The sequence below is a fragment of the Mustela nigripes genome, chromosome 4, assembly GCF_022355385.1.
Source record: "Mustela nigripes isolate SB6536 chromosome 4, MUSNIG.SB6536, whole genome shotgun sequence".
NCBI classification, from domain to species: Eukaryota; Metazoa; Chordata; class Mammalia; order Carnivora; family Mustelidae; genus Mustela; species Mustela nigripes.
The window spans coordinates 183,251,007-183,275,550 of record NC_081560.1 but is presented as its reverse complement, the minus strand read 5'-3'; the positions used below and the strand labels follow the sequence as shown (position 1 = coordinate 183,275,550).

The 24,544-nt window shown below is 44.2% G+C and overlaps 1 protein-coding gene across 1 annotated transcript in view; it reads right to left on the bottom strand.

The window, feature by feature from the left end:
* Nucleotides 1–24,544, bottom strand: part of LOC132016487 (deleted in malignant brain tumors 1 protein-like) — a 218,964-nt gene that overhangs the window by 113,159 nt on the left and 81,261 nt on the right. The window contains 1 exon segment of the mRNA XM_059397731.1: nucleotides 21,860–21,879. Within this exon segment, the coding sequence (XP_059253714.1) occupies nucleotides 21,860–21,879 (20 nt within the window).

Here is a 24,544-nt window from a genome sequence, read left to right as displayed (position 1 = left end):
ATGGCCGGAGTGTTAGGGGGTGGAGCATATGTGAGATAAGAAGCCCGGATGAGGGGAAAACTTAAGACTAGAGAAAGGACATAGCAGACAGCCTTGTGAGTGACAGCAGGGTACTGGGGACAGGGAATGAGCACTGACAGGGTTAACTTTGGGCTGAAAACAAGGAGGAAAAGATGGCAGAAATGGATTGGTCCTGAGAATGTGTGTGTATGCACGTGCATATGTGTGTTAGAGTGTGTTTGTGCATGAGTGTGTGTTTGTGCACATGAGTGTGTGTGTGAGAGTTCATGTGCATGAGTGTGTGTGTGTGTGAGTGTGTGTGTGAGAGGATGTGTGTGAGGGTTTGTGTACATGACAGAGTGTGAGTGTGAGAGTATATGTGTTTATGTAAGACCGTTTATGTGGGTGAGTGTGTAGGAGTGTTCTTTGGTGTGTGTGGGAATTTGTGTATACACAAAATGTGTGTGAATGAAAGTGAGCATGTGTGTGAGCACGTGTATATGTGGGGGAGGGGGAGGCTGGCCCTCAGAGGGGTCAGCCTTGAGAGCATCAACAGGTGTACGATACCTGCTGAAGGTTTGACCAGGGGTGAATGGGACAACCGGGCAGCTGTGGCAGCTGAGGGGCTCCGCTGAGATTGGACACCATGGGCTTCCCACCCACTCTGGTGCTAGGGATGAAGCTTGGGGCCCGAGGAACTGCAGAGGCAGGGCCAAGTGAAGAGGGTAGGGCTGTGGTGTGAGGGAAGGTGAGGAGATTGTGGTCAGGGTTTCAGAGCTCCAGGCAGAACGGGCCCAGTGCCACAGCTGAACCAATGGTAACTTGATCATAATGTGGTTTTAGAAACTATTTTGACTATTGAGCTTGGATTGTGTTGATCAGATAAATTCAACACCAGGGAACAATCACATCTTTAGAAATACTCCTCCTTCCATCGGCGGCTGACAAATTGTCCTTTGTCCTCACATTTTCTATGTGAGTTACCTTAATATCTCCTGAGCTCCAGTGGCGTGCAAGTTCCCCAAATCCCTGCTGATGCCCATAAGACTGCACTGAACTATGGCTGCATTTCTGGGTATGCTTCCCAGGAGGTCTCACTGCTCCCATTGTCTGCAAGACTCTTGTGCAATCCGTGTGAGGAGCCCAATAAAGCCAACAGGCCAGATCATATCACTAATCCATGGGTTCCTGGAAGCTTGGGAGCACCCCCAGAGAAAGTGTAGAGTGATGTACTCATCTTGGGGTTCAGGGGAGGTGACAGTATAAAGCCTGGACCAAAGAGCTGGAGGAGGGGGCAAAGCAAGGAGACAGCAGAGAGTTAGGGAGAAAATGACCTCAGTGATAACTGGTATTTGAAAATCATGTCTGTAAGATCTACTGAGCCTTTCAAATATCCTTTGATTTAAGGAATCAGGGGGAAATGACCCTATGATCCTGCTGTCTTTATTTTGAGAGGATCCAGTGAGCACTCGTTACTCAATGGTATGGTATTCCTGCTCATTGATTTTTCACTCATTTATTCAGAATTCATTTATTTATGAAGTGTCTTCTAATGGACCAGGAACTATGCTGAGAAAATGGGTCCATGGGTGTAAGAAGGTGTGCCTTTGGTGGGCAAGTAGTGTTGGTGCTTGTCAGTAATTTTGCAAATTTCAAGGAAAGCAGGATAAGGCAGAGGAAGAAGAGAGTTGAATCTTGGTGTAACTGGATAAGCCGTGCAATAAATAGCACTTATATTGACAGATTTTCTTCACTGGAACTTGGTCTTTCAGTGTGATGAGAAGAGGCTTTAGGTTCAGAATTGGGGCTAATCTTTGTTCCTGGGGTCCCCAACACATACTTGCAATAACACAAGTAGTTATTACAGTATAGTCTTAGGAGAATCACTGAAATTTAGGGTGGTTTTTGTCTCAGTTCCCAGAAATCATTAAACCCACTTATCCATCAAGTTGGTTTCCATTTTCTCCCTTCACATCTATCCTAAATTCTTTGGACACCTAATTCCAGACAGATGAAATCATAGGCCATTTCCACTTTGAAAGAGTAGCAATATACTCCAAATAAACCCTGGGGGCAGAGCTCATTAAGATTCCTTCCAGATTGTTCCAGGAATCACTTTCATTCACACTTAAACCCCATTTGCTACTGGTGGATTTCAGCACCATTAGAGTCAGGAACATCTCTGCCACTACTGAAACAAATACGACTAACTTGAATTTTGAACAACCTCAGAAATTTCCAAAAACGTTCCTTTCAGAAAACCCCATCAATTTCCCACATCAATTTGGTATAATTCATAAATCTCCAGAGTACCTACTTGCATAATATTGATTGGCTAGAAGAAGAGAACTTCCCTGTTCCCATGTTAAAAATTTTAAATCTATTTTTTGAAACCTGTTACTGAATATTGGAAAATATCTTGGTTTCCTGGGCAATGGAAACATCACAGTAAGATTTTATCTGAATCTGATGACTGTATTTTCATTTCTTCTCAGTTGAAAATACACAGTTGAGAATTTACAACATTTAAAACAACAGTTGACATTGAGTGACTATTTTCTATGCCTGAGGCACTCTTCCAAGTAAATTGCAAACATTATTTCATTAAATCTCCCCAACAATCCAATTAACCCCTTTTATGTGAGAGGAAACAGCAGCATGCAGAGATTCAAACACTTGCCCAGGGGCGCCTGGGTGGCTCAGTGGGCTAAGCTGCTGCCTTCGGCTCAGGTCATGATCTCAGGGTCATGGGATCGAGTCCCACATCGGGCTCTCTGCTCAGCAGGGAGCCTGCTTCCTCCTCTCTCTCTGCCTGCCTCTCTGCCTACTTGTGATCTCTCTCTGTCAAATAAATAAATAAAATCTTCAAACACTTGCCCAGGCCCACATGGCCAGAAAGTTAGGCCCAAACTTGTACCTCATTGGACATATAGAAGGGAGGCAAGGCACAGGCCCCAAAGGATTCAAAAAGTCACTTAAGCCCTTCTTAACACCCTACTATGTTTTAATAAATATGGTTGAGTAGCTGACATAAATATATCTATACAGTTACTTGCAAAATGAAAAAAGACCTTGGATATAAAATTTGAATTGATCAAACACAATTCTGTGGTGGATGACTTGTGTTTTTCTTGATTGTTAATGAAAATCATTTTCAAGATATTTGTTGGTCAAGAGTAAATTCAAATTTTCATTTGTCAGTATAAGTGGGAAAGCCAAGCAACAAAGGACTTTACTAGTTTCCTCCAAAGCCATTTAGTTCCAAATTAAATTGAGATTTCCTTTAAAGGACTAAACATGGAATACAGATTAAGGCTAAATACTAAACTGATAAATTTTTTATAGAAATGTACAGATTTTCAAAAGACTTCATGAGTCAAGTCCCAATAACTTTATGCCATGCCAAATATTTCAGGCTAAGATGTTTGCTTTTTAAAAAGATCTTTTTATTTATTTATTTGAGAGACACAGAGGGAGACAGAGAAAGAGAACATGCACAAGTAAGGGGAAGGTCAGAAGGTGAGAATCTTCAAGAAGACTCCCCACTGAGCATGAAGCCCACCTCGGGCCTCAACCTTGTGAGCCATGAGATTATGACCTGAGGCGAAACCAAGAGTTGAACGTTCAACCGACTGAGCCACCCGGGCGCCCCAAGACATTCTTTTACTATACCTTTTACAACGCTGTTCGGCAATAATAAAGAAATCATGTCAGTAGATCAAACTTCTAGTGCTGAATATCAATATATGAGCCAAAGAACCTATTCAAAACTCTTACTTAATTATCCTACAGGCAAATGTTAATTCTTTTCCATATCTTCCAGAATCCTAAAAACAGAGCCATGTTTTGAAAGAGCAATAAACTGGCAAATGCCTTGTTCACAGATAATAAATCTTACAGAAAATATTTGACTCAACTCCCCTAAATCAATCACGATTATGCGACATCTCGTCAGTGGCTGGCTTGCATTAGACACCATAAAAGCTCTGTTTGTCTGGATTTAATCCTAAACTTTCCCAAAGCGTGCCGGTGGACCATTCATCTTCCCCTCTGAAACTTGGAACAAAACATAAGCAAAATGGTGCTGGGCCACCAGCTGCAATACCTGTTTCACGCGGAATAGTGGCGTAGAAGACCAGGAGCCAAAGGAGGGCTGAGCAGCCCATGGTGGGAAGGCTTCAAGCTACCGGGATACATGAGGTTCCCACTTTATATGCTCTCCAGACTCCCCTGTGGGGGCGGGCCCTGCAATCTGATGCTTTTTTCAGGTTTGGATTGGCCAGCATTCAGAGCAGGGGACAACTCCTTTGCTTTTGTATATATTTACAATGGGGAATACTTACAATGGGGAAAGGTTGAGTCTACTTGTCAGAAGCATCCTGTGGAATAGTTGGAAGGTGAAATCAGAGAGAACGGACAAATTGTATGCTGGCACCTGACTAGGCAGATGGGATCCCCCAGTTCCTTAGTGGGAAAGAGAGGCCATGGGAGTCCTGGACGTCACTGAAGGCATCATTCTCCTTCATGCGGGTACGTCCTAGAGGAAGAAGCTGCTGAAATCTACCCATCCTTCAAAACCCATACCTGCTTTCCTCCCTCCTTGAAGTTTTTCTTTGTTCCCCAACTACATTCTCTAATTCCTACAGCACCTACTTGGTACACCTCTTATAACACCCAGTATATTCTGCCGTAGTTGTAACTACTAGAGTTTTCGTCTTATTTCCCCACTGGCTTGACACCCTCTGTGGAAGGAAGGTCTTCTCTTGGTATCACGTATAATCCTGCTTATAATATTGCTTTCTTATAATATGCTTAGCATGATGCCTTGTACTTAAATATTTGCTGAGCTGAATTTGGAAGTCGATGCCTGATGTCTGATGCCCTTCAAGTGATTGTTTCTTTAATGGATAGTTTTTCTCAACTTAGGTCATTGGCTTATAGTAGCAAATTGTCCCATAATCACAAAGAATCCTCCTTTGCTCTGAGTCTTGTTCCCTCCATTGTGATTTCAGATAATAAACTTAGCTGCACTGAACTTTCTCTTCTTCATCTTTGAAACCGAGGTACTACTCTCTTGCCCCCCTTTGGAGGGTGATGGGGACGATTCAGTAAAAATAGGCATATGTAAGAGATGTACTTTGTGTGAGCAAGAATACTCTTTCTCAACAGATGTCCTCATCCCAGAGACTGAATTTTTCTGATAGTCTCAATGCCATGACTTTGTAGGAAAAATTCAGTCAAATTTAGCCAAGCAGACAAAATACAGATATAAAAAGAGAGTGTGTTACATAAATGAAAGCAACTGGAGTTGCACAATATTTGACAGGCCAAAAGCTAGTATCTATTTGTTTTCCTATAACCCAACCTCTCTTTGGAACCCTCATTCTATCTCAGGTAGACTACAGGATTTAGTTAAAGTAAGTCCGAATAAGCCCTGCCATTTCAGGTTTATTTTCAGTAAATCCAGGTTTTCAGTAAATTCAGGTTTATTTTCAGTAAATTCAGGCTTTCCCCTCTCCCCTTCCTAAGACCCTGGAGTCCTATCTCAGGTCAGACCTTCAGTGGAGCATCCCTGGTTCCTGGATGTTGGCTGTTGTCTATACTTCCATCTACTGTGTCCCTCCACAATGGTAGTCAGTAAGATGTCCATGTCCTATCTGGCCCCAGGTTATAGGGTCCTCACTGCTCTCTTCTGCATCCCTGGTCATAACCATGACCCTGTCAGGTTGCCCAGTTCCTTTGTTCACACATGGTCTCTCTCCCTCCTCTAACTTCTGTAGACCTTTCAGGGATATGAACCACTTCAGTGGCCAACCCCCCAGCTCTCTCTCCTCTTGTCCTCACACTGTAAGACCTTGGGGGAACTACAACTCAGGTTTCCAGACAGTGGGAGACACAGAAGTCTTGTTTCTCTCAGATCCCACAATCCCCAATATTATCTGGGGAATCTCATCCTGGGCTTCTCAAGGATCCACCAACCTCCCTTTCTCTTTTGTACCCCTAACACTTCAAAGGATTTTTAACTAGATGGGTTTTCTTCCAAATATTTCCTTTCTTACATCTTTTGAGCAAAAGGTCAATAACGGGTTTTATTTTCTAGTGTCATTGCCCTGGATGGAGGGCAAAGTGAGGTGTGACTGAGCACCTCCCTAATGAGCTACAATCACACCCCATTAGCCAACAAAACAGACAACAACCCTTGTACTTGGAGCCCCAGGTTCTAAGGCAAGATGGACAATGCAGATCAAATAAGATATACAGCATGTCACTGGCTAAATGCTTGGGGGAACAGTGAAACGGGGCAGAAGGAAACAGTGGGAGGAGAAGGAGTTACTGAAAGCAGGAGGACTGAGAAGCTATCATGTGAACAGGGACAGCTGGATGAGGCAGAGTAGTAGCCGTCTCAATGTCAGGCGAGACCATGCATTCAGGCAGATTGATTCTGGACTGCCGTGGTGCTAGTGCTCCAAAGGCACCCATGGGGCCAGGCCTAGGATGCTGCTGAACCAACCTGGGCTCACAGATCAGGACATGACAAGGGGCAAGGAGCATTGAAGCCCCAGGAGGACTCCGCAGCATGAAAAGACAGAGTTCCAGTGTTCTTTGCAATATTGACAACAATAGGATATACACAAAAATGACAGTTTTAATGAAATGATGAAAGACTTCAATCATCTCCTTTTTGATACTGTATTATCCCAGGGAGAATATAAACTTTGGCTTTTTTCCCTAATATTTATTTATTTTAGAGAGAGAGAGAGAGAGAGAGAGGAGTGCATGCACACTAGAGCTTGTGCCAGTGGCCGGGTTGGGGGGAAGAGGGTCAGAGGGACAGGGAGAGAAGCAGACCCCCACTGAGTGCAGAGCCCCTTGGGGTTACATCTCTTCACCTGGAGATCAGGACCTGAGCCAAAATCAGGAGTTTGTTGCTCAGCCAACTGAGCCATCTAGGAACACCGTAAGTTTTAGCTCTAATAAGTTGTGGTAAGTACTGACATCATAGTATTCTCATAACAAGAGGACCTGGGTTCTAATCTCCACTTCTGCTACTGATGGCCCATGTGATGTTGGGCAGGTGACTTAATCTCACTTATTATTTACTCCTTTTGTAGAACAGGGATAATAATGTTGTACCTGCTGGATGCGGGTAGCAGTCCAACTAAAGACCCTGGAGTACCTCTCCAGGGCTAAACCTGCTCCTTGGCTTTTTTGTCAATCTGTGTACGGCTATGCAAGAACACACGGGAACTGAGGGCTGAATTCAATCAAAAGCAGATGTGCACGTTGTAACTTTCTGTTGTTAGCATAATGAAGGTAATATATGTTCTCTAAAGAAGTATGTAAAGCACATGAAAGTTTGCAGAAGAAAGCAAAATCACCACACCAAGCTGCACATGACGAGTGTGTTAGAATATTCCTCCTAAAGCTTTTTAGGGCATATAATAAGCCTTTTGTTGTGTTGTGTTTATTAATTCTCTCATCATCAATTTTGGGTTCACAATTTATATATGGCGGTATGGTTTAAAAACAAAAAACAAAAACAAAAAACCCAGTCCTACCATTATAACTTGAGAAATTTCTTGTTTAAATGTTCTTTGAAAACATGATTCTGAAAAGCTATGTAATATTTCAAGTAGAGAATGCCCCATAGTTTATCCTACTTGTCTTTTACTGTTGGAAACTGACATTATTTCCAGTATTTGGCTAAACTAGTTGCATTTTTAAAGCATTTGAAGCAGAAGGCTGTTTGTCTCAGGTCAGGAAGTTGTGTCCAGAGAGCCCCTGCTCCATTCCCTACCCTGCACTGGACCCTGGACAGCCGCCCCCTGCCCCAATCTCACTCTGGTCTCTCTCTGAACCTTGTGATTCTCCCTACCTGTCTTTCTTTCCTGGGGCCTGCAGTCCTAAGGAGTGGATTGCGTTAAGTACTGACATGTGAGAGGGGGAAGGGTCACTTGGGGGAGAAGCTGCTCCTGAAAAGTGCTAAGAATTAACAGAAACTCCTATTCTTATGTGTTCACCAAGTACAGAAGCAATAAACTCCTTCACTAAAGCAAAATGCAGTCAGGTTGCACTAGGGGGACATTTAAAGAAGCCAACACTTTCTGTTTTTTGTAGGTGTTCAAAGGAAAACGTTAGTTCACTGGTTCCTATCTCAGTCCAAAGTTTCATTTATCCCATTAAGTTTGTGCCCACCTTGCAAACATCACTGTAGTGTCAGGAAGTTAGAGCCAGGGAAAGGCAGAGGTCATGAATGAAATCTTGCAGGGACTGGCCGGCCTCTTGTTCCTGGGTCTCAGTCCACCTGATGAGGCCAGAGTCTCCTGAGGGACTCGCCTGGAGCAGTGGACATGTGCTGAGTGCTGCCTGCATCCCCGAGCCACGCTGTGTTGCACGCATCTACCCCTGAGCCCTCCCAGCCCACTAGAAGTGGATGCTCTACACTGCCCACGTGTTAGGGATCACACTTTTGCTATTGTCTCCCTGATGCTTGGATCAGTAAGACTCACTTAAGACGTTTCTTATTTTTTTTAGTTTCAGAGGGAGAATTTAGTGATTCTTCAGTTGCGTGTCACACCCAGCGCTCATCCCATCACGTGCGCTCCTTCATGCCCATCCCCCAGCCACCCCGTCCCGCCACCCACCTCCCCTCCAGCAGCCCTCAGTTTATTTCCTAGAGTTAAGAGTCTCTCATGGTTTACCTCTCCCTCTGTTTTTCTCTTATTTTATTTTCCCTTCCTTTCCCCTATGTTTGTCTGTTTTGTTTCTTAAATTCCACAGGTGAGTGAGAGCATATGGTATTTGTCTTTCTCTGACTGACCGATTTAGCTTAGAGTAATGTCCTCCAGTTCTGCGTACATCGTTGCAAATGGCAAGATCTCATTCTTTTTGATGGCCGAGTAATATTTCATTGTGTATATATACCACTATACACCACATCATCTTCCTTATCCATTCATCTGTCAGTGGACATCTGGGCTTTTCCCATAATTTGACTATTGTGGACATTTGCTGCAGTATGGGAGTTCCTCCAAAAGTTAGAAATAGAGCTACCCTTCAACCCAGCGATTGCGCTACTAGGTATTTGTCCAAAGGACATACACATATACAAACATACAAACATAGTAACTCAAAGGGGCACGTGCACCCCAATGCTTATAATTAAGGCTTATTTAAAAAAAAATACTAGTGAATTTGTAGAAGTTCACACCACTAGCTAGACATGCAGGTAAGATTTTAATTCAGGGATCCTGAATTGTTCGGCTGTATCATCACATGCTACAGCCTGCATCTGGAAAAAAATAGACACCCCAAAGAGAGTGGTCCGGACTAACACATTTGTACACAGAGTAAACCTGCCTTTAACCTGAAGTAGCTGAGGCTGTGCTTAGTATACCATTAATTTTTCATGTTTGTGTCACCTCCTTCCAGGAAAAGCATTCAAGGCAGCTGTAAAAATGCATACAATCTAAAAAGATAAAATTAAAAACAAACCGGGGCACCTGGGTGGCTCAGTGGGTTAAAGCCTCTGCCTTCAGCTCAGGTCATGATCTCAGGGTCCTGGGATCGAGTCCCGCATCGGGCTCTCTGCTCAGCAGGGAGCCTGCTTCCTCCTCTCTCTCTGCCTGCCTCTCTGCCTACTTGTGATCTCTCTCTGTCAAATAAATAAATAAAATCTTAAAGAAATTAAAACAAACAAAGAAGAAGAGTGAGGAAGCCAGGGTAAAATAAAAATAGGAGTAGGAAATGAGTCAAAGCCAAGAGCAGTGTTGGAAGCAGGAAAATCGACTAAAGGCATCCCACTGATTTTGTGAAGGGCATTTGCACTATGTGAATAAAGTCAGACTCTGGACTGGAACACATTCTATTGGCCTAGTCCTTATATATCGCTCTGTTTCACGTTCATTTCACTCTAATTCTTCTAGCAGTTCTGTGAGGAAATACGACAAATCATCTTATGTCCATTTTATAGATGGGGAGACTGAGACAAGGAGAGAGGGCTCTCATGCCCGAGGTCAGCTGGTGAGAGAATGAAGCTGCAAGAAGGGAAGTCAGGCTGCTGTGTAGGTTCTCGGTCTCTGTGTCCCTAAAACACCACACAAGACAGGTGAGTCCTCTGTCTATGAGGTGCATAAGGATTCTGATTCCTGGCATTTGTTTTATCTTCAGGTCTGTAACTCTAGGTGAGGGATTATGGCTGCTCAAACGCTGGCTTCTTTTTCACTCCCACACACTGTTCTCTCGTCAGCTCTTGGTTTCTTTTTAACTCTTGGTGTTTTCTGCTGCAGTGAACAACCTCTAACAGAGGTTGATAGACAAGCACACTCTTGTCAGCATCAATCGTTTCCTTTCATTTGAGAGAGAGAGAGAAAGAGAGGGAGAGAGCACCAGCAGGGGGCGGGGGAAGGGGCAGCGGGAGAAGCAGACCCCCCCCCCCCCCCGCGGGGCAGGAAGCCTGACACCGGGCTTGATCCCAGGACCCCAGGATCATGACCTGAACCGAAGGCAGGCTCTTAACTAACTGCACCACCCAGGCATCCCAAAAGTTTCCTTTTAGAATGTGGGTTTTACCTGGGACCATCCTTCTTGAAGGCTTTTGACGGCCTGTTATTTAGTTAGGGCTGCTCTAACTGAGCGGCATACAGGACGGCAATGGGTTCTTTCACCGTTCTGTAGCCAGACGTCTGAGACCAAGCTGTTGGTGGGGCTGTTCTTTCTGAAGGTCTTACGGAAGAATCTAGTCCACGCCTCTGCCTTGGATTTTGGGGGTTTGCTGGCCGATTTTGTTGTTCCTTGGCACGTAAATCACGACCCCGATCTCTGTCTTCATCCGTACTTGGCATTGGCCCTCGGTGCCATTCCCCAAATTCCCGCACAAGGACCATGTCCGTAACGGATTAGGACCCACCCTCCCAACCTCGTCTTAACTCAGTGACCTCCATAAAGACCCTAACTCCAAATAAGGTCACCTTCTGAGGTCCTAGGCGTCAGGGCTTCAAAGAGTGAATTTGGGGGAAACACAATTCAGCCCATGACCTGTGGCATTAACGGGAAGCTTGCCTGTGGTGGCTGAAATCTTCCTCTCCCTCAACAAAGTCAGCGCACACAGTTGCAAACTCAACATCTTCAGTTCCCCAGCGAAAGCCAACACAGGCAAGAGGGAGAGCTCTGCGTCGTGCTTTCTCCCCCCCACGTCTGATTCTTCATCCCCACGTCTGCCGCCTCATCCCCTCGCCCCTCCTCCAGAGGCACTTTGGCCTCCTTGGGATCATCCGGGTCCTGAGTGCATTTAACAACTGCTTCGGCATCGGCCCATGTCTCTGCGTCGCTGCTCTTGGTGCCCCCTCCGTTCCCCTCCTCCTTCATGCTTTTCAAGAGTGGGCCTCCCTGGACAACTGCGTCCACTTCCTGGACACCACATTGGACATATTGAAGGAGCGCCTCCTGCCTCCATTGTCTACCCACAATGGCTGCCGTTGGGATGTGGGACAGCAAAGACACCAGACATAACGGTGACTGCTGCTGAGGGGACCACAGCTGACGAAGGGGAGGGACCTGAGACGAGGGTGGTGGCCTCGATGTGTCCGGCTGCAGGGGGACCACAGTGGGCGGTGGTGGCTGAGGTCATGTAGCTACCAGAATCACAAGCCTTGCTTGTGACGGAGAGGGTGAGGGGTATAGACCAGGAGTGGGTGGTGAACTCAGCAGCCACTGGAAGTTTCCACAGATTGCTGTTTTTTATTTTGAGCACTGCGACTGAAAGTCCTGCAATTGATTCCCCATTTATAGAATCAATGGGCTCTTGCAGAACAAGAGGCAAAGCATTGCACAGCCAAGTTACACTTAGCTTGCCATTTGGAGTTTCTCAGCAATGGTAACTCACCTCTGTTCCTGGGACTCTGTTCCAAGGCATGTAGTTGAAAGCACATGAAAATACACTCTCTTTGGGGTTAGATTCCAAAGAAGATATAATGTAACTTCCTCCCTCTTACCCCATGGAGTTCTAGTACCTGTAGGAAATGTTTTGCCAACTAAGGTTTTAAGATAAGATGGTTTCGTGTTTACACACATAACTCACAAGATCTTTTTATGCATGCTCAATTAGGTTCAGCCCTCACCAAGGAGCGCAACGCCTCCCCCGGGCGAGTCCCAAGTGGGGCAGGGGACCTACAGGGGAAGTTCAGAGAGAGACCAACTCTCTACCTTATGCTCTCAAGATACGAAGATCAGCCCAAGGCCTCAAAAACAACTCTGAAATTCCCCCTCCATTTGTAGAAAAGGACAGGGTTTTGCACAGATGTTTGCAAGCCCAAGAAAAGGGATGCTTCCTGATAGAGAACACATCACAATCCCAGATAGGAAGAGATCGTTGTTGGGGAGGGGTACGCCTTGCATTTTGGGATTTGAGATCCCTCCACAATGCCTGGGGAAGTTTCCTGAGCCACTGATGGTGATTCTGGATAGACCTGCTAGCATGGCAGGAGCCAGTATGATGGCTGTAGTTGTACCATTGTAGAAGACCACAGGGCTTTCTTCCCAGTGGTCAGCGAGCCCCCTGAGTGCCCTCCTGTAAGTATGTGGAGCCTCAGCCCCTTTCCCAAGCCCAGACCTCCCAACATAAAACAGGAACACAACATCAAGTCTGATCAGCACCCCGTGATGTACCCAGTACTAGGGCTTCAGTATTTCAGATATCACCTGCCTATCACAGCAGACTACTAAGGCTGTTAATCTGGTTTGTTTCAGAAGAAGACACCTTCTAGAACTTGTATTAATATGGTTTTAAAGATATACATATATTTAAACAAGTTGAGGCATGGACAGCTCATAGACCGCTGTCTACTCTAATAAATGTTCAATGATTATCTGTTTTTATTATTCATTTTGGTGACAGTCTTTATTTCAGACCAAAACTGTAGCTGGAGGGTAGTAGCAGCGGGCACGGCTGAACCCTGGCCTCTCCGTGTTTTCCAGTGTGAATTTCCCCGGCCCCGTATTCGGTTTCAATCTCCTTATCAGACTGATTCTCATCGTTCAGTCATCACACCATTTCCTGGAGAATCTAACCTCAGATTATGTTAAGATTGGTGGTTTTTGGTTTTGTTTTTTCTAATTATAAATAGTGTGACCTTGGGCAAATCACTGAAACTTTCCTTCCAGACACTGGCTTCTTTGTTTGCAAAACTTCCGTAAACGGACCTCCCGAGGAAGAATAAGTGGGAGTTTCCCAAAGAGACCCCTGCTTTGGCAGCAGGGGGTCCTATTGGCAAGGGCAGCCCTGACTCCACCGTAGGCTCAGCTGTGACCTGCCCTACACATGGGTTGCAGGGAGAGGCAGCTTCTGCTGGGTCCTTCCCTACAATCTTCTTTTGGAGATTTACATGTGGGACCTCCTAGAAGCAAAGATCTTGTAGAAGCAAAATCTCTCTTATTTGCAAGGTCTGTGTTGGGGGGTTGCAGGAATCGTCTGTCCCTTTTGGGGGGCAGTCTCTCTCTGCTATAACTTGATTCTAGTACAGACTCCCCCATCATTGATTTCCTGTTGCATCTTAAGTGACCTTCTCACTTTGACCTTGGCTAAGCTCCCACAGATCGGGAATGGCTAAGGTGAGACTGGAACCCAGGACAAACTCCTTCACTAAGAAGCGATAGACAGATATATTTCTTCTCAAAACAAAAACAGGGGCGCCTGGGTGGCTCAGTTGGTTAAGCGTCTGCCTTCAACTCAGGTCATGATCATGGGGTTCTGGGGTCCTGTCCTTCATTGGGCTCAGGGACTCTGCTTCTCCCTCTGTCTCCATCTGCCACTCCCCCAGGTGTGCTCTCTGTATTAAAAAAAAACAAAGGCACCACCTGGGTGGGCTCTTTCTCTTCCTTCTTCCTTGCTGTGTGTCATTCATATGGATCACTGTTGGTGTGACCACGGCTCTGAGCTGACTTGTTAGGGGTCTCACTCACATCAGCAATATGGAGCTCCCATTGCTGGTATGCTCAGCACCTGGTTAAGGGACTAAAGTGTTTGTTTTTCTTATTTGCATTTAGAGTTAATCACCTTTATTTATTTATTTTTAAAGCTGGTTTGTTTGTATCTTTGGGTCTGGTCTGTAAAACAGGTAATCTTTTATTCTTACTTCCTGGAATACTATATTTCACTTAGACATTACAGAGAAGTGTGTATAGGTCTTGAGAATTACAAGAGTGCTTTATTTTGAAGCATAATGTGTCAAATCATGGTAGAACAGGACAGAACTCTATATCCCAATGTTTTTGTGCCAACTTACATCGGCTCACCCTCAGACTGACTTCTATCTTCGCTATTGGTGGTTTTTAAAAATTTTTTTTAATTTTTTAATTACTTTTCAGTGTACTAGAATTCATTGTTTATGCATCACACCCAATGTTCCATGAAATACGTGCCCTCCACAATACCACCACCAGGCTGGCCCAACTTCCCACCCCCCGCCCCTTCAAAATCCTCAGATTGTTTTTCAGAGTCCATAGTCTCTCATGGTTCATTCTCTCCTTCCAAGTTCCCTCAACTCCCGTCTCCTCTCCATCTCCCCTTGTCCTCCATGCTATTTGTTATGCTCCACAAATAAGTGAAATCATATGATAATTGACTCTCTCTGCTTGACTTATTTCACTCAGCATAATCTCTTCCAGTCCCATCCATGTTGATAAAAAAGTTGGATATTCATCCTTTCTGATGGAGGCATAATACTCCATAGTGTATATGGACCACATCTCCCTTATCCATTCATCCGTTGAAGGGCATCTTGGTTCTTTCCACAGTTTGGTGACCATGGCCATCGTTGCTATGAACATTGGGGTACAGATGGCCCTTCTTTTCACTACATCTGTATCTTTGGGTTAAATATCCAGTAGTGCAATTGCAGGGTCATAGGGAAGCTCTATTTTTAATTTCTTAAGGAATCTCCACACTGTTCTCCAAACTGGCCACACCACCTTGCATTCCCACCAACAGTGCAAGAGGGTTCCCCTTTCTCCACATCCTCTCCAACACACAATGTTTCCTGTCTTGGTTTGTTTTTGTTTTTGTTTTTGTTTTTTTGCCATTCTAACTGGTGAGGTGGTATCTCAATGTGATTTTAATTTGAATCTCCCTGATGGCTAATGATGATGAACATTTTTTCATGTGTCTGATAGCTATATGTAGAAAAATGAAATGACCATTCTCTTATACCATACACAAATATAAACTCGAAATGGATAAAAGACAGGAATCCGTCAGAATCATAGAGGAGAACATAGGCAGTAACCTCTTCGATATCAGCCACAGCAACTTCTTCTAAGATATGTCTCCAAAGGCAAAGGAAACAAAATCGAGAATGAACTTTTGGGACTTCATCAAGATCAAAAGCTTCTGCAGAGCAAAGTAAACAGTCAACAAAACAAAGAGGCAACCCATGGATTGGGAGAAGATATTTGCAAATGACAGTACAGACAAAAGGCTGATATCCAGCATCTATAAAGAGCTTCTCAAACTCAACATACACAAAACAGATAATCATGTCAAAAAACGGGCAGAAGACATGAACAGACATTTCTCCAATGAAGACATACAAATGGCTATCAGATGCTATTGGTGTTTTAAGTTTTATCCAAAAATCAAGAATTAGAAAGACGACTTAGAGTTGTAGAAATTTTACTGAAGAATTGCAGAATCAGATCCACTGACACTGTGGAATGAATAGGCTTCTTGATCTTCATTTATGGCACCACAGTGTCTCCTAGGAACCAGGAAAGTGCTGTGATTAGTGCTACTTTCCTACATGTGAGACTCTGAACAAAAACTTATACATTAAATATTGCAAGTTCAGCTAAAAAAGACAGAGTCAGGTAAAGCTACTGTTTAGTATTGTCACCTACCTAAAAAAATCTGTATTACTCAGTTTGCCTAAAATCAATATCCTTAAAACAACAACTGATCTTTCCAATATTTGGGAAGGAACTCACTGAACTTCATAAAACAAAAATTTGTACGAAATTGTGAAAGTTTGGAGAACAAACTGTATATATTTCTTGGCATTTGGAGAACAAACATTCTTTTCTGTGTCCTTATCTTTTAAAATAGCTGAATGTTTTCCCCCCAATAATTGCTACATGAAGTCATCATTCAGATAAGTATATAATTCTTGGAATAACTTGAAAAAAAATAAACAATAAATACAAACTTCCTTAAGGGAGGAAAGTCCTGGAAATATTTTGGTGGCTCTTACATCTAAGTATGCTTATTCTATTATTCTTTCCCTACCTCATCATCATACTGTTTGTCTAGGCTTAGGATATCTAAAAGCCACAATCTATAGTTATATATAGGTATAGTTATTTTTCAATGGATCTTCTCTAAATTATGTCTCCTCTTTCCCAAGCAAACATCATGTGTACACAGTCGTTTGCAGCAAGAGTCCAATACCTGAATGATTCCAGGGAAAGGACAAGAAAGACTTCATTGGAAGCCAGAGCTTTGGCATGTTTAACAGATGTGTGGAAAAAGTCACCCACAAGGAAATTCTTTAAAAGAAGAAGTGCCCATTTCAGGCTGAATATAGCCTGAAAGGGTGGTGATCCAAACTTAGTATGACTTGGAACATAAGAGTGAAAAGAAAGGCAGACTATGCAGTTATATAATAAGAATGACTTCAGGGGTGCCCTGGTGGCTCAGTGGGTTAAGCCGCTGCCTTCGGCTCAGGTCATGATCTCAGAGTCCTGGGATTGAGCCCCGCATCAGGCTCTCTGCTCAGTGGGGAGCCTGCTTCCTCCTCTCTCTCTGCCTGCCTCTCTGCCTGCTTGTGATCTCTCTCTGTCAAATAAATAAATAAAATCTTAAAAAAAAAAAGAATGACTTCAATGTAAATCACAGCCTAAATAAGATCATTTAATCCTGATCTATGTTGGTTTCTAATTCATCATTATTTTTAAAAAGTTGGAGAATGATTTGCACTTTGGAGGTATCAACCCACCAGAAATCATGTCAATTTCATTGACACCAGTATGTTGTCTAGGTGCCAACAACACAAACTTGCATGAGAGGAAAATGCTCCTATCTCCTTGAAACTTATCTTCTTTAATAGGTGGAGAGAGAAAATAAGACTGAGATAAAACAAAAGCAAAAATACCTAGGGAACAATAAGTGCTATAAAACAAATATATGGAAATCAATCAATAAAAAGAGTAATGCATCATTACCAAATGCAGATTCTTCCAGAGATAGGTTTGTCTAACAGTTGAAAATCAGTGTGATTCATCATGTTAATAAAGTATAGAAAAAATTTAGATCATTTCAATAGACACAGAATAAGAAAAACTTGTCAAAATTCAACACCTAGTTAGCATAAAGGGAACTTCTGGTTAATAAAAGCAAAACACTAAATGCTTTTTTCCCTCTGAAATAGGGAATGAAACAAGAATGTGGCTCTTACCACTGCTCATCAACATTTTATTGGAGGTGCTAGCCAGTGCAATAAGATAAGAAAAAGAAATAAAAAGCATGTAGATTGGAAAGAAAAAATGGAAACTGCATTTTTAGATGACATGATCATATAAGGGAACCTTATGAAATCTTAAAAAAAAAAAAAGAGCAACATGAGGTTACTAGAGACTCAAGTAAATGCAATGTGGGATCCTGGGTTGGACTAGAAAGATCAGCAGAAGGATTGATGAAACGGGAATAAGTTCCATAGATTAGTTAATAGCATGGCCCCAGTGATAATTTTCTAGTTTTGACATTACTGTGATTATGTAAAATGTTAACATTAGGGGAAGCAGAGTGAAGGGCATAGGGAATTCACTGTGCTATTTCTGCCATTTTTTTCTGTTGGCCTAAAATTACTTCAAAATGAAATGATTTTGTAAATGGAGAAAAAAAAGCTCATAGAATTAATAAGTAATTTATAAAAAGGTTACAATTTTTAAAAAAACACTTGTGTATTTTTTTAAAGATTTTATTTATTTATTTATTTGACAGACAGAGATCACAAGCAGGCAGAGAGGCAGGCAGAGAGAGAGGAGGAAGCAGGCTCCCCGCTGAGCAGACAGCCCGATGTGGGACTCCATCCCAGGACCCTGGGATCATGACCTGAGCCAAAGGCAGAGGCCTTAACCTGATGAGCCACGCAGGTGCCCCCCAATTGTGTATCTACTTACTAGGAATAATATTTGGAAAACAAAGCATGATTATCATTTAACATGACATGTACAAGAACTACATATTAAAAACTATGAAATATTGTAGAAAGAAATTGAAGATGAGCTAAATAAATGGAGAGATATGCCATGTTCACCAAATGGACAACTGAAGATTATTAAGATATCAATTCTTCCCAAACGTGGTCTATAGTTTCAGTGCAATGCATTAAAAAAAAAATCCTTGCAGGCTTTTTGTAAAATTGACAATTTGATTTTAAAGTGAATATGGAAAAGCAAAAGACCTAGAATAGCCAAAGTTTTTCTGAAAAAGAACAAAGTTGGAGGACTTACACTATATGATTTCAAGACTTAATATAGACCTATGTAATCATGGCAGGATGGTATGGATATAAACAAGACATAGAGATCAATGGAAAAGAGCAGGGTCCCCAAAGAGATCCATGCATGCACAGCCACTGGACTTTAGACAAAGGTGCCAAGTAATTCACTGGAAAAAGACAGTCTTTTCCAAACCTGGTGCTAAAACAATCAGACATCATAGTACAAAAAAACAAACAAACAAACAAACAAACAAAAAAAACAGAAAAAAAAAACCCTCAACCCTTACCCACCACATCCAAAATTAACTTGAGGTGGATCACAGATCAAAGACAAGAGTAAGATTGAGATAGACCCAGGCAGAATTGCTTGCTCTACTTCAATGACTGTTATCTCTTTTCCTGAGTGTCAAAATCTGAATTCACATAAATTATGTGCCTGATGTGTGTGTGTGTATTTTTTTAAAAAGCCTGTTTCTACTTGCCATTTCTCTGTACACATCACATTATTTCTGTGCTGCCTTGAAAGACACCATCTGAGTAATGTTCACATAAAGGACCCATTTTAAATACCACCCATCATCCTGAGCCCCATGGACAAGGAACACAGGACAACGTTCTTCCAAAAAGAGATGATAGAGATGTTTGCATTGAGAGGAGCTGACGGCTTGTCCCACCTTCATTGTCTAATATCCTAAGTCTGCTGGACCCTTGCCCTTACCTTAAGACAAAACCAGTTTTCAAATGTCTTTGAAGGAAACTTTCATGGGACAGTGGCAGATTTTACTTTCTTCCTCCTGTTGGCAAATCTCATTCCTGCCTTTGTTTCACTGCAGGAGGGCCGTGTATGATCAGCCCTCCCTTTCCGGTGCCTCAGCAGCCAAGCAAGGAGGCGTCCCACTTGGAACATGTCTTCAACCTGCTTCTCGTCACCCATCTCCTCTAAAGCGGCTGCCTGTGGGATCCAGTCCACGCTAAAAGTTAACAGAAAATCAAAGAGGTGGATAAACTTGTAAGTTCTCTCCTCACATTCTCATACACCTCATCTCTGAACACCAGTAGTTGGGCCACAGGAGAGTTTTCTGAGCCCCTGGCTGTTTAGAGTCCCTGCCTAGCATTGCCGAGATCATTCCCCTTTCTTGCATTTGTTACAATGTTCATGGTGTATACACTGACCTTCTGTATGCCCGTCTCACTGCATTGGGTCTCCCACAAGGGAGGGACCCCATCTGTTCATTTCTGTAACCTCAACATCTAGCAAAGAGCTGAGGCCATGGCAGACATACCTCCGTGGATGTATATATGAATATGTGCAGTGTTCTTCCCTAGAGTTCTCCCTGCACTTAAGTTCACTAAAACAACCTACCCATATAACAAGCTTCCATGCTAGCAGCTTTTGCCAGCAATATCAATTCTTGCAAAACATGCAAAGCAAATGTTTAATGGTTAGTCCATCCCATAGGGTGCGTCTGTAGATAAGAGAAAGTGAAAAGTTTGTCCACATACCAGTCAAATGCTAGTCTCATCCTGTCCCTACATCCCAACCCTAAACGTGCCAGCTTCTTGCCTCTGTATTTATGGCTCCACACTGCTCTGCCACCAGACCACATGACCTTGAGTGACTCCCTGTAAGCCCTTTCTCTTTAACTTTCCACAAGTGGAATAAGCCACTGGGTAAGCCCTCCATCTGGTGAGCTAGCTGGGATACACCTTCGAGAGATGGCCAACTCCCTACTTCCCACATTCTTTTTTTGGTGGTTTATTTCTCCGATGGGGCATGTAGCAACCCATATAGGGGACACGGTTGAATCAGATGTCAGTGAGGCATGGGGCACAACAAGACAAGAATGGGATCTGGGCCTTGTGTAACCCTCACCATCAGGAGAGGGCAAGTAACACCACAACCCTACTATCTTAACTTGAGTTGGTTCCAGGGAGAAACATCTTTTCTCCTATCTTATTTGTGTTCTGATGTTACAAGGACTGATAGGCAGAATGGAGCATTCCAAATATGGGAAGTCTGCCCACCCCCTGTCTCCTGCCTTGTCTGGTTGTAGTGGGACCGGCAGAATCACGGTTGGGTTTTCCTGGCGCCATCGTCACGCCAGGCTAACACAGGAAGTTGTTATTTAGAGATAAGGAAACCACAGTTAACACCCTCCCTCCATAATCTGATGGAGTCTCAGAACTGCGAAGTAATTGCTGTCTTAGTCTATGGAAAATTAAGCGTTTCTCCAGCCTTACTCATCAAGGAAGCCATTAAGCCAAGTGGACTCAGCCATTGTCCCAGCTACAAGCTCAGGCAGCTATAAACTTCTGGCTTCATGGGAAGAGGGCAGATTTCATGAGCACGGACCTAGTGGTGGCTCCGCTGTGACAGAGGGACAACAAAATGCCACTCACTCCACAGCAGCGAGTCAAGGAAGAGAGGGTCATTTAAAGCTAGAAAGGAAGGAGTTGGTTTAAAATGAAAACACTTGAAGGCAATTCCGTCGAGACAGGAAGGAGACTCAAAGACTGGTAGCTGCCACAGGATTAACTGTAAATGGGCACAAGGGCTCTTTTTAGGGCAACAGAAGCGTTCCAAACTGAATTATAGAGACAGTTGCGCAACTTGGTAAAGTTACTACAAGTCATTGGATTATGTGCCTCAACAGGTGAATTTCATGGTAGGTAAAGTTTACCTCGATAAAGTTTTTTTTTTTTTTTTTTTTTAATTAAACTGTTGGGACTTCTGGCTGGCTCAGTCAATGGAGTATGTGACTCTTGGTTTTAGGGTCATGAGTTTAAGCCCCATGCTGGGCGTAGAGCTTATTTTATTTATTTTTTTAATTAAACTGTTGAGCATGCTACCTCTTTCAAAGGACACTGTGATGCACGTCTCACTCTCCTGCAGGAAAAGTGCCAACTCTTCAGCGTGGTCCAGCAGGCTCTGCTGATCTTTGCTGCCTCTGTCTCTGGCCTTTTACCCGTCACATCCCCACACTCCCGCGGCTCCTGCAAACCCGGTGTTTTCAGTTGCTTGCATTCACCAGCCTCTCCCAGCTCTCTCCCCTTTTCTGTTTCCTCTGTGTGAAAACCCCTCCGGTCCACCTAGTTTGTCCCTTGCGGGTTAGTGCTGATGTCGCTTCCTCTCTAGAGCAATCAGATGGACCCCCATCTTTTAGGTGGGAAGGGGCAGGACTGCCTAGGCTTAGGAATGCTGGGCCTCATGGACCTCATCTAAGCTCCATTTCTTGGGATTTAGCTTCCTTTTGGGAGTGGCGTCTCACTGTTGCTGACTCCAGGGTCATGGCCTCAGAGCACTACCCACTTTCCCTGCCCCTGTCCTTCCCCTCAACCCCAAGGTCGCCTTACGGCTGAGACCAGACTGGAGTAGTGAGAGCTTGGGCTCGCTGTTCAGGGAAGCAGACACAATCAGTAAGGATCATGGAATGATGAGATGCAGCTCATCTCTGGCTGCGAACTACCCCAGGGGCTCTAGGTCTGGCTCCTGGTTCTTGACTTTGCTCCCAGCCTTCTCCGTATGGCAGAAGTCACTTTCCCTCCCCACCAAGGCACCTGCAAGAAGGGCTAGACCTTCGAAGAGCTAAGATGCAAGAGAGTGAGACCCAGAAAGGGGCAATAATCTCCTCTCCTGTTTAAGTCCTTCTTCCATAGGCCCTTTTCCTGCCTGAGGACTGGCCTCTCCCTTATGCCTTTAGGGAGACGCTTCCAATTCTACGCACAGTGCCGTGGCTTCACCTAAGCGATTGGATCAGTCAACCAGAACAGAAACCAGCCCTGGAGATGAGCGCTGTCGGGAGCTGAGGGCTGTTTTTGCTCACCGCCCCCTCCCCCTACCTTTTACTCCCCAGCTGGCAGAGGTGGATCTTGAACCACTGGCCCAGAGCTTCTAGTTCACTGTATAGTTAAGTTTGGGGTTTGTTTGTTTGTTTCCTTCCATAAGTGTTTATTGAGTGCCTTCTATGTGTCAAGGACCATGGTGGGGGCTTGGAAAATAGCAATCAGGAAGTAAAGTTCTTGGGCTCTTGGAGCTTACCTCCTGAAATGAGAGGGGAGGGGCTAATAACAGAACCACAGACGGGCCTGCGAAGAGCCCAGCAGAAATTGTGGTGGAGAAACCTAGAAAACTCACGCAGGTGGGAATACCATCACCCTGGCCTAGATTCTCGAGTTTGATTAAATCATCCCTCTGGGACTTGAACTTCCCCAGATAATCACTTGTTGCCCTCCAGATAGGAAAAGAAGCGGCAGCCCTGCTTCCAATACCTCCATGTGTCCAAACCCTTTCCTAGAGGTCGAGATGTGAAACGGGCTTCCCCTCGCTTTGTATTACAAGTGGACCTTCCAAAGGACTTCTAAAAGGGCCACAGAAGACCCCGTGCTTAAGAAACGGTTTGTACCAACTCTGCTTGAGCCGCTGTCTACCCCAATCCTTCTGCCAGAGGAAGGAAACTGGAGAAGCTGGGAGTGGGGTTTGAGAAGCAGGTTGGAATACAGCAGTGCCAGTGCTGGTCACAAGCCCCCTGAGCTGACCCTGCCACCTGATTTCCCCCCAGGGACCAACCAGCTGCCTTTTGCACTCCCCTGTGGACATCACTCACCTGGGCAACTTGTTGAAATGCAGATCAAGATTCAGCAAATCTGGAGAAGGGCCTGAGATTCTGCATTTCTAACGTGCTCCCAGGCAATAGACACTACGGCTGCTGGTCCACGGAATAGACGCCACGGCTGCTGGTCCACGGAACCCACTCGGACTAGCATCCCCTGTTGAGTGGTCCCACACTGAGTCGCCGCTTTGGTTCTCTGGGCCTAGCAGCACTGACATCACCTGGGAGCTTGCCATAAGTGCAGATTTTTAGGTTCCACCTCAGATCTACCAAATAAGACTTGGCACCTTAAGGATATATCCAGGAGATTATTTGCGTGTTAACTTTGGAGAAGTGCTGGTCTAGAAGACCTTCCCAGGGCTCTGATCTGCCTAGAGTCAACGGTTTTGTAGAGGAAACTATGATTTTAAAGTACACAGCTTTTCATATGAAGACTGTGTCCTATGCAACGTTTAAAAGGAGCATAAATGAGGGGGCTACGTAGTACGTAGAAAGTCTTAGGGCTGGAGAGGGATCGAGATGACAGACAGGGCTTTGGAGAGACGACTTGCAATGAGCAGAAGGACCCACCAGAGGGAACCAGAGCCCTGGTGGTGACTGCAGGGTGGGCTCTGGGGAGGAGAAAAGTCCTGCTTGGGAAAAGTGTGCCCACATGCTATTTCTTGGTAACCATGTAAAATAAAGCTGGAAAGTATACTTTAGAAAAAAAAAGATGGAAAATAATTGAGCATTATGGCTGAAAAACAGAATCGGAAGTTAAGAAAGTTCAAAAGAAAAAAACCCAAGGTTTTAGAGACTGTAGAATATCATTATGAAGATATAAGTGACGGGGTACCTGTGTGGCTCAGTGGGTTAAAGCCTCTGCCTTTGGCTCTGGTCGTGATCCTGGGGTCCTGGGATCGAGCCTTGTGTCCGGCTCTTTGCTAGGCATCGAGCCTGCTTCTCTTTCTCTCTCTCTGCCTATTTGTGATCTCTGTATGTCAAATAAATAAAGTCTTTAAAAAAAAAAAAAAGATACACGTGACACAATCTAGGAGAGTATCGTTCCTATCTGGGGTAGGAAATGATTTCTTAAACAAGGCATGGGAAGTACTAACCATTCAGGGAAAGACTGGTAAATTGGGAGTGCACCTGGCATAAGAGACACCTGTAAGAAAGGAGAGCGCCAGGTGAACAGTAGGAGGACGTGTGTGCCATGTATGGAACTGGTGAGGAGCTTCCATCAAGAATACACAAGGACGGGACTGGAAGAGATTATGCCGAGTGAAATAAGTCAACCAGAGAGTCAGTTATCATACGGTTTCACTTATTTGTGGAGCATAACAAATAGCATGGAGGACAAGGGGAGATGGAGAGGAGAAGGGAGTTGAGGGAAATTGGAAGGGGAGGTGAACTATGAGAGACTATGGACTCTGAAAAACAATCTGAGGGTTTTGAAGGGAA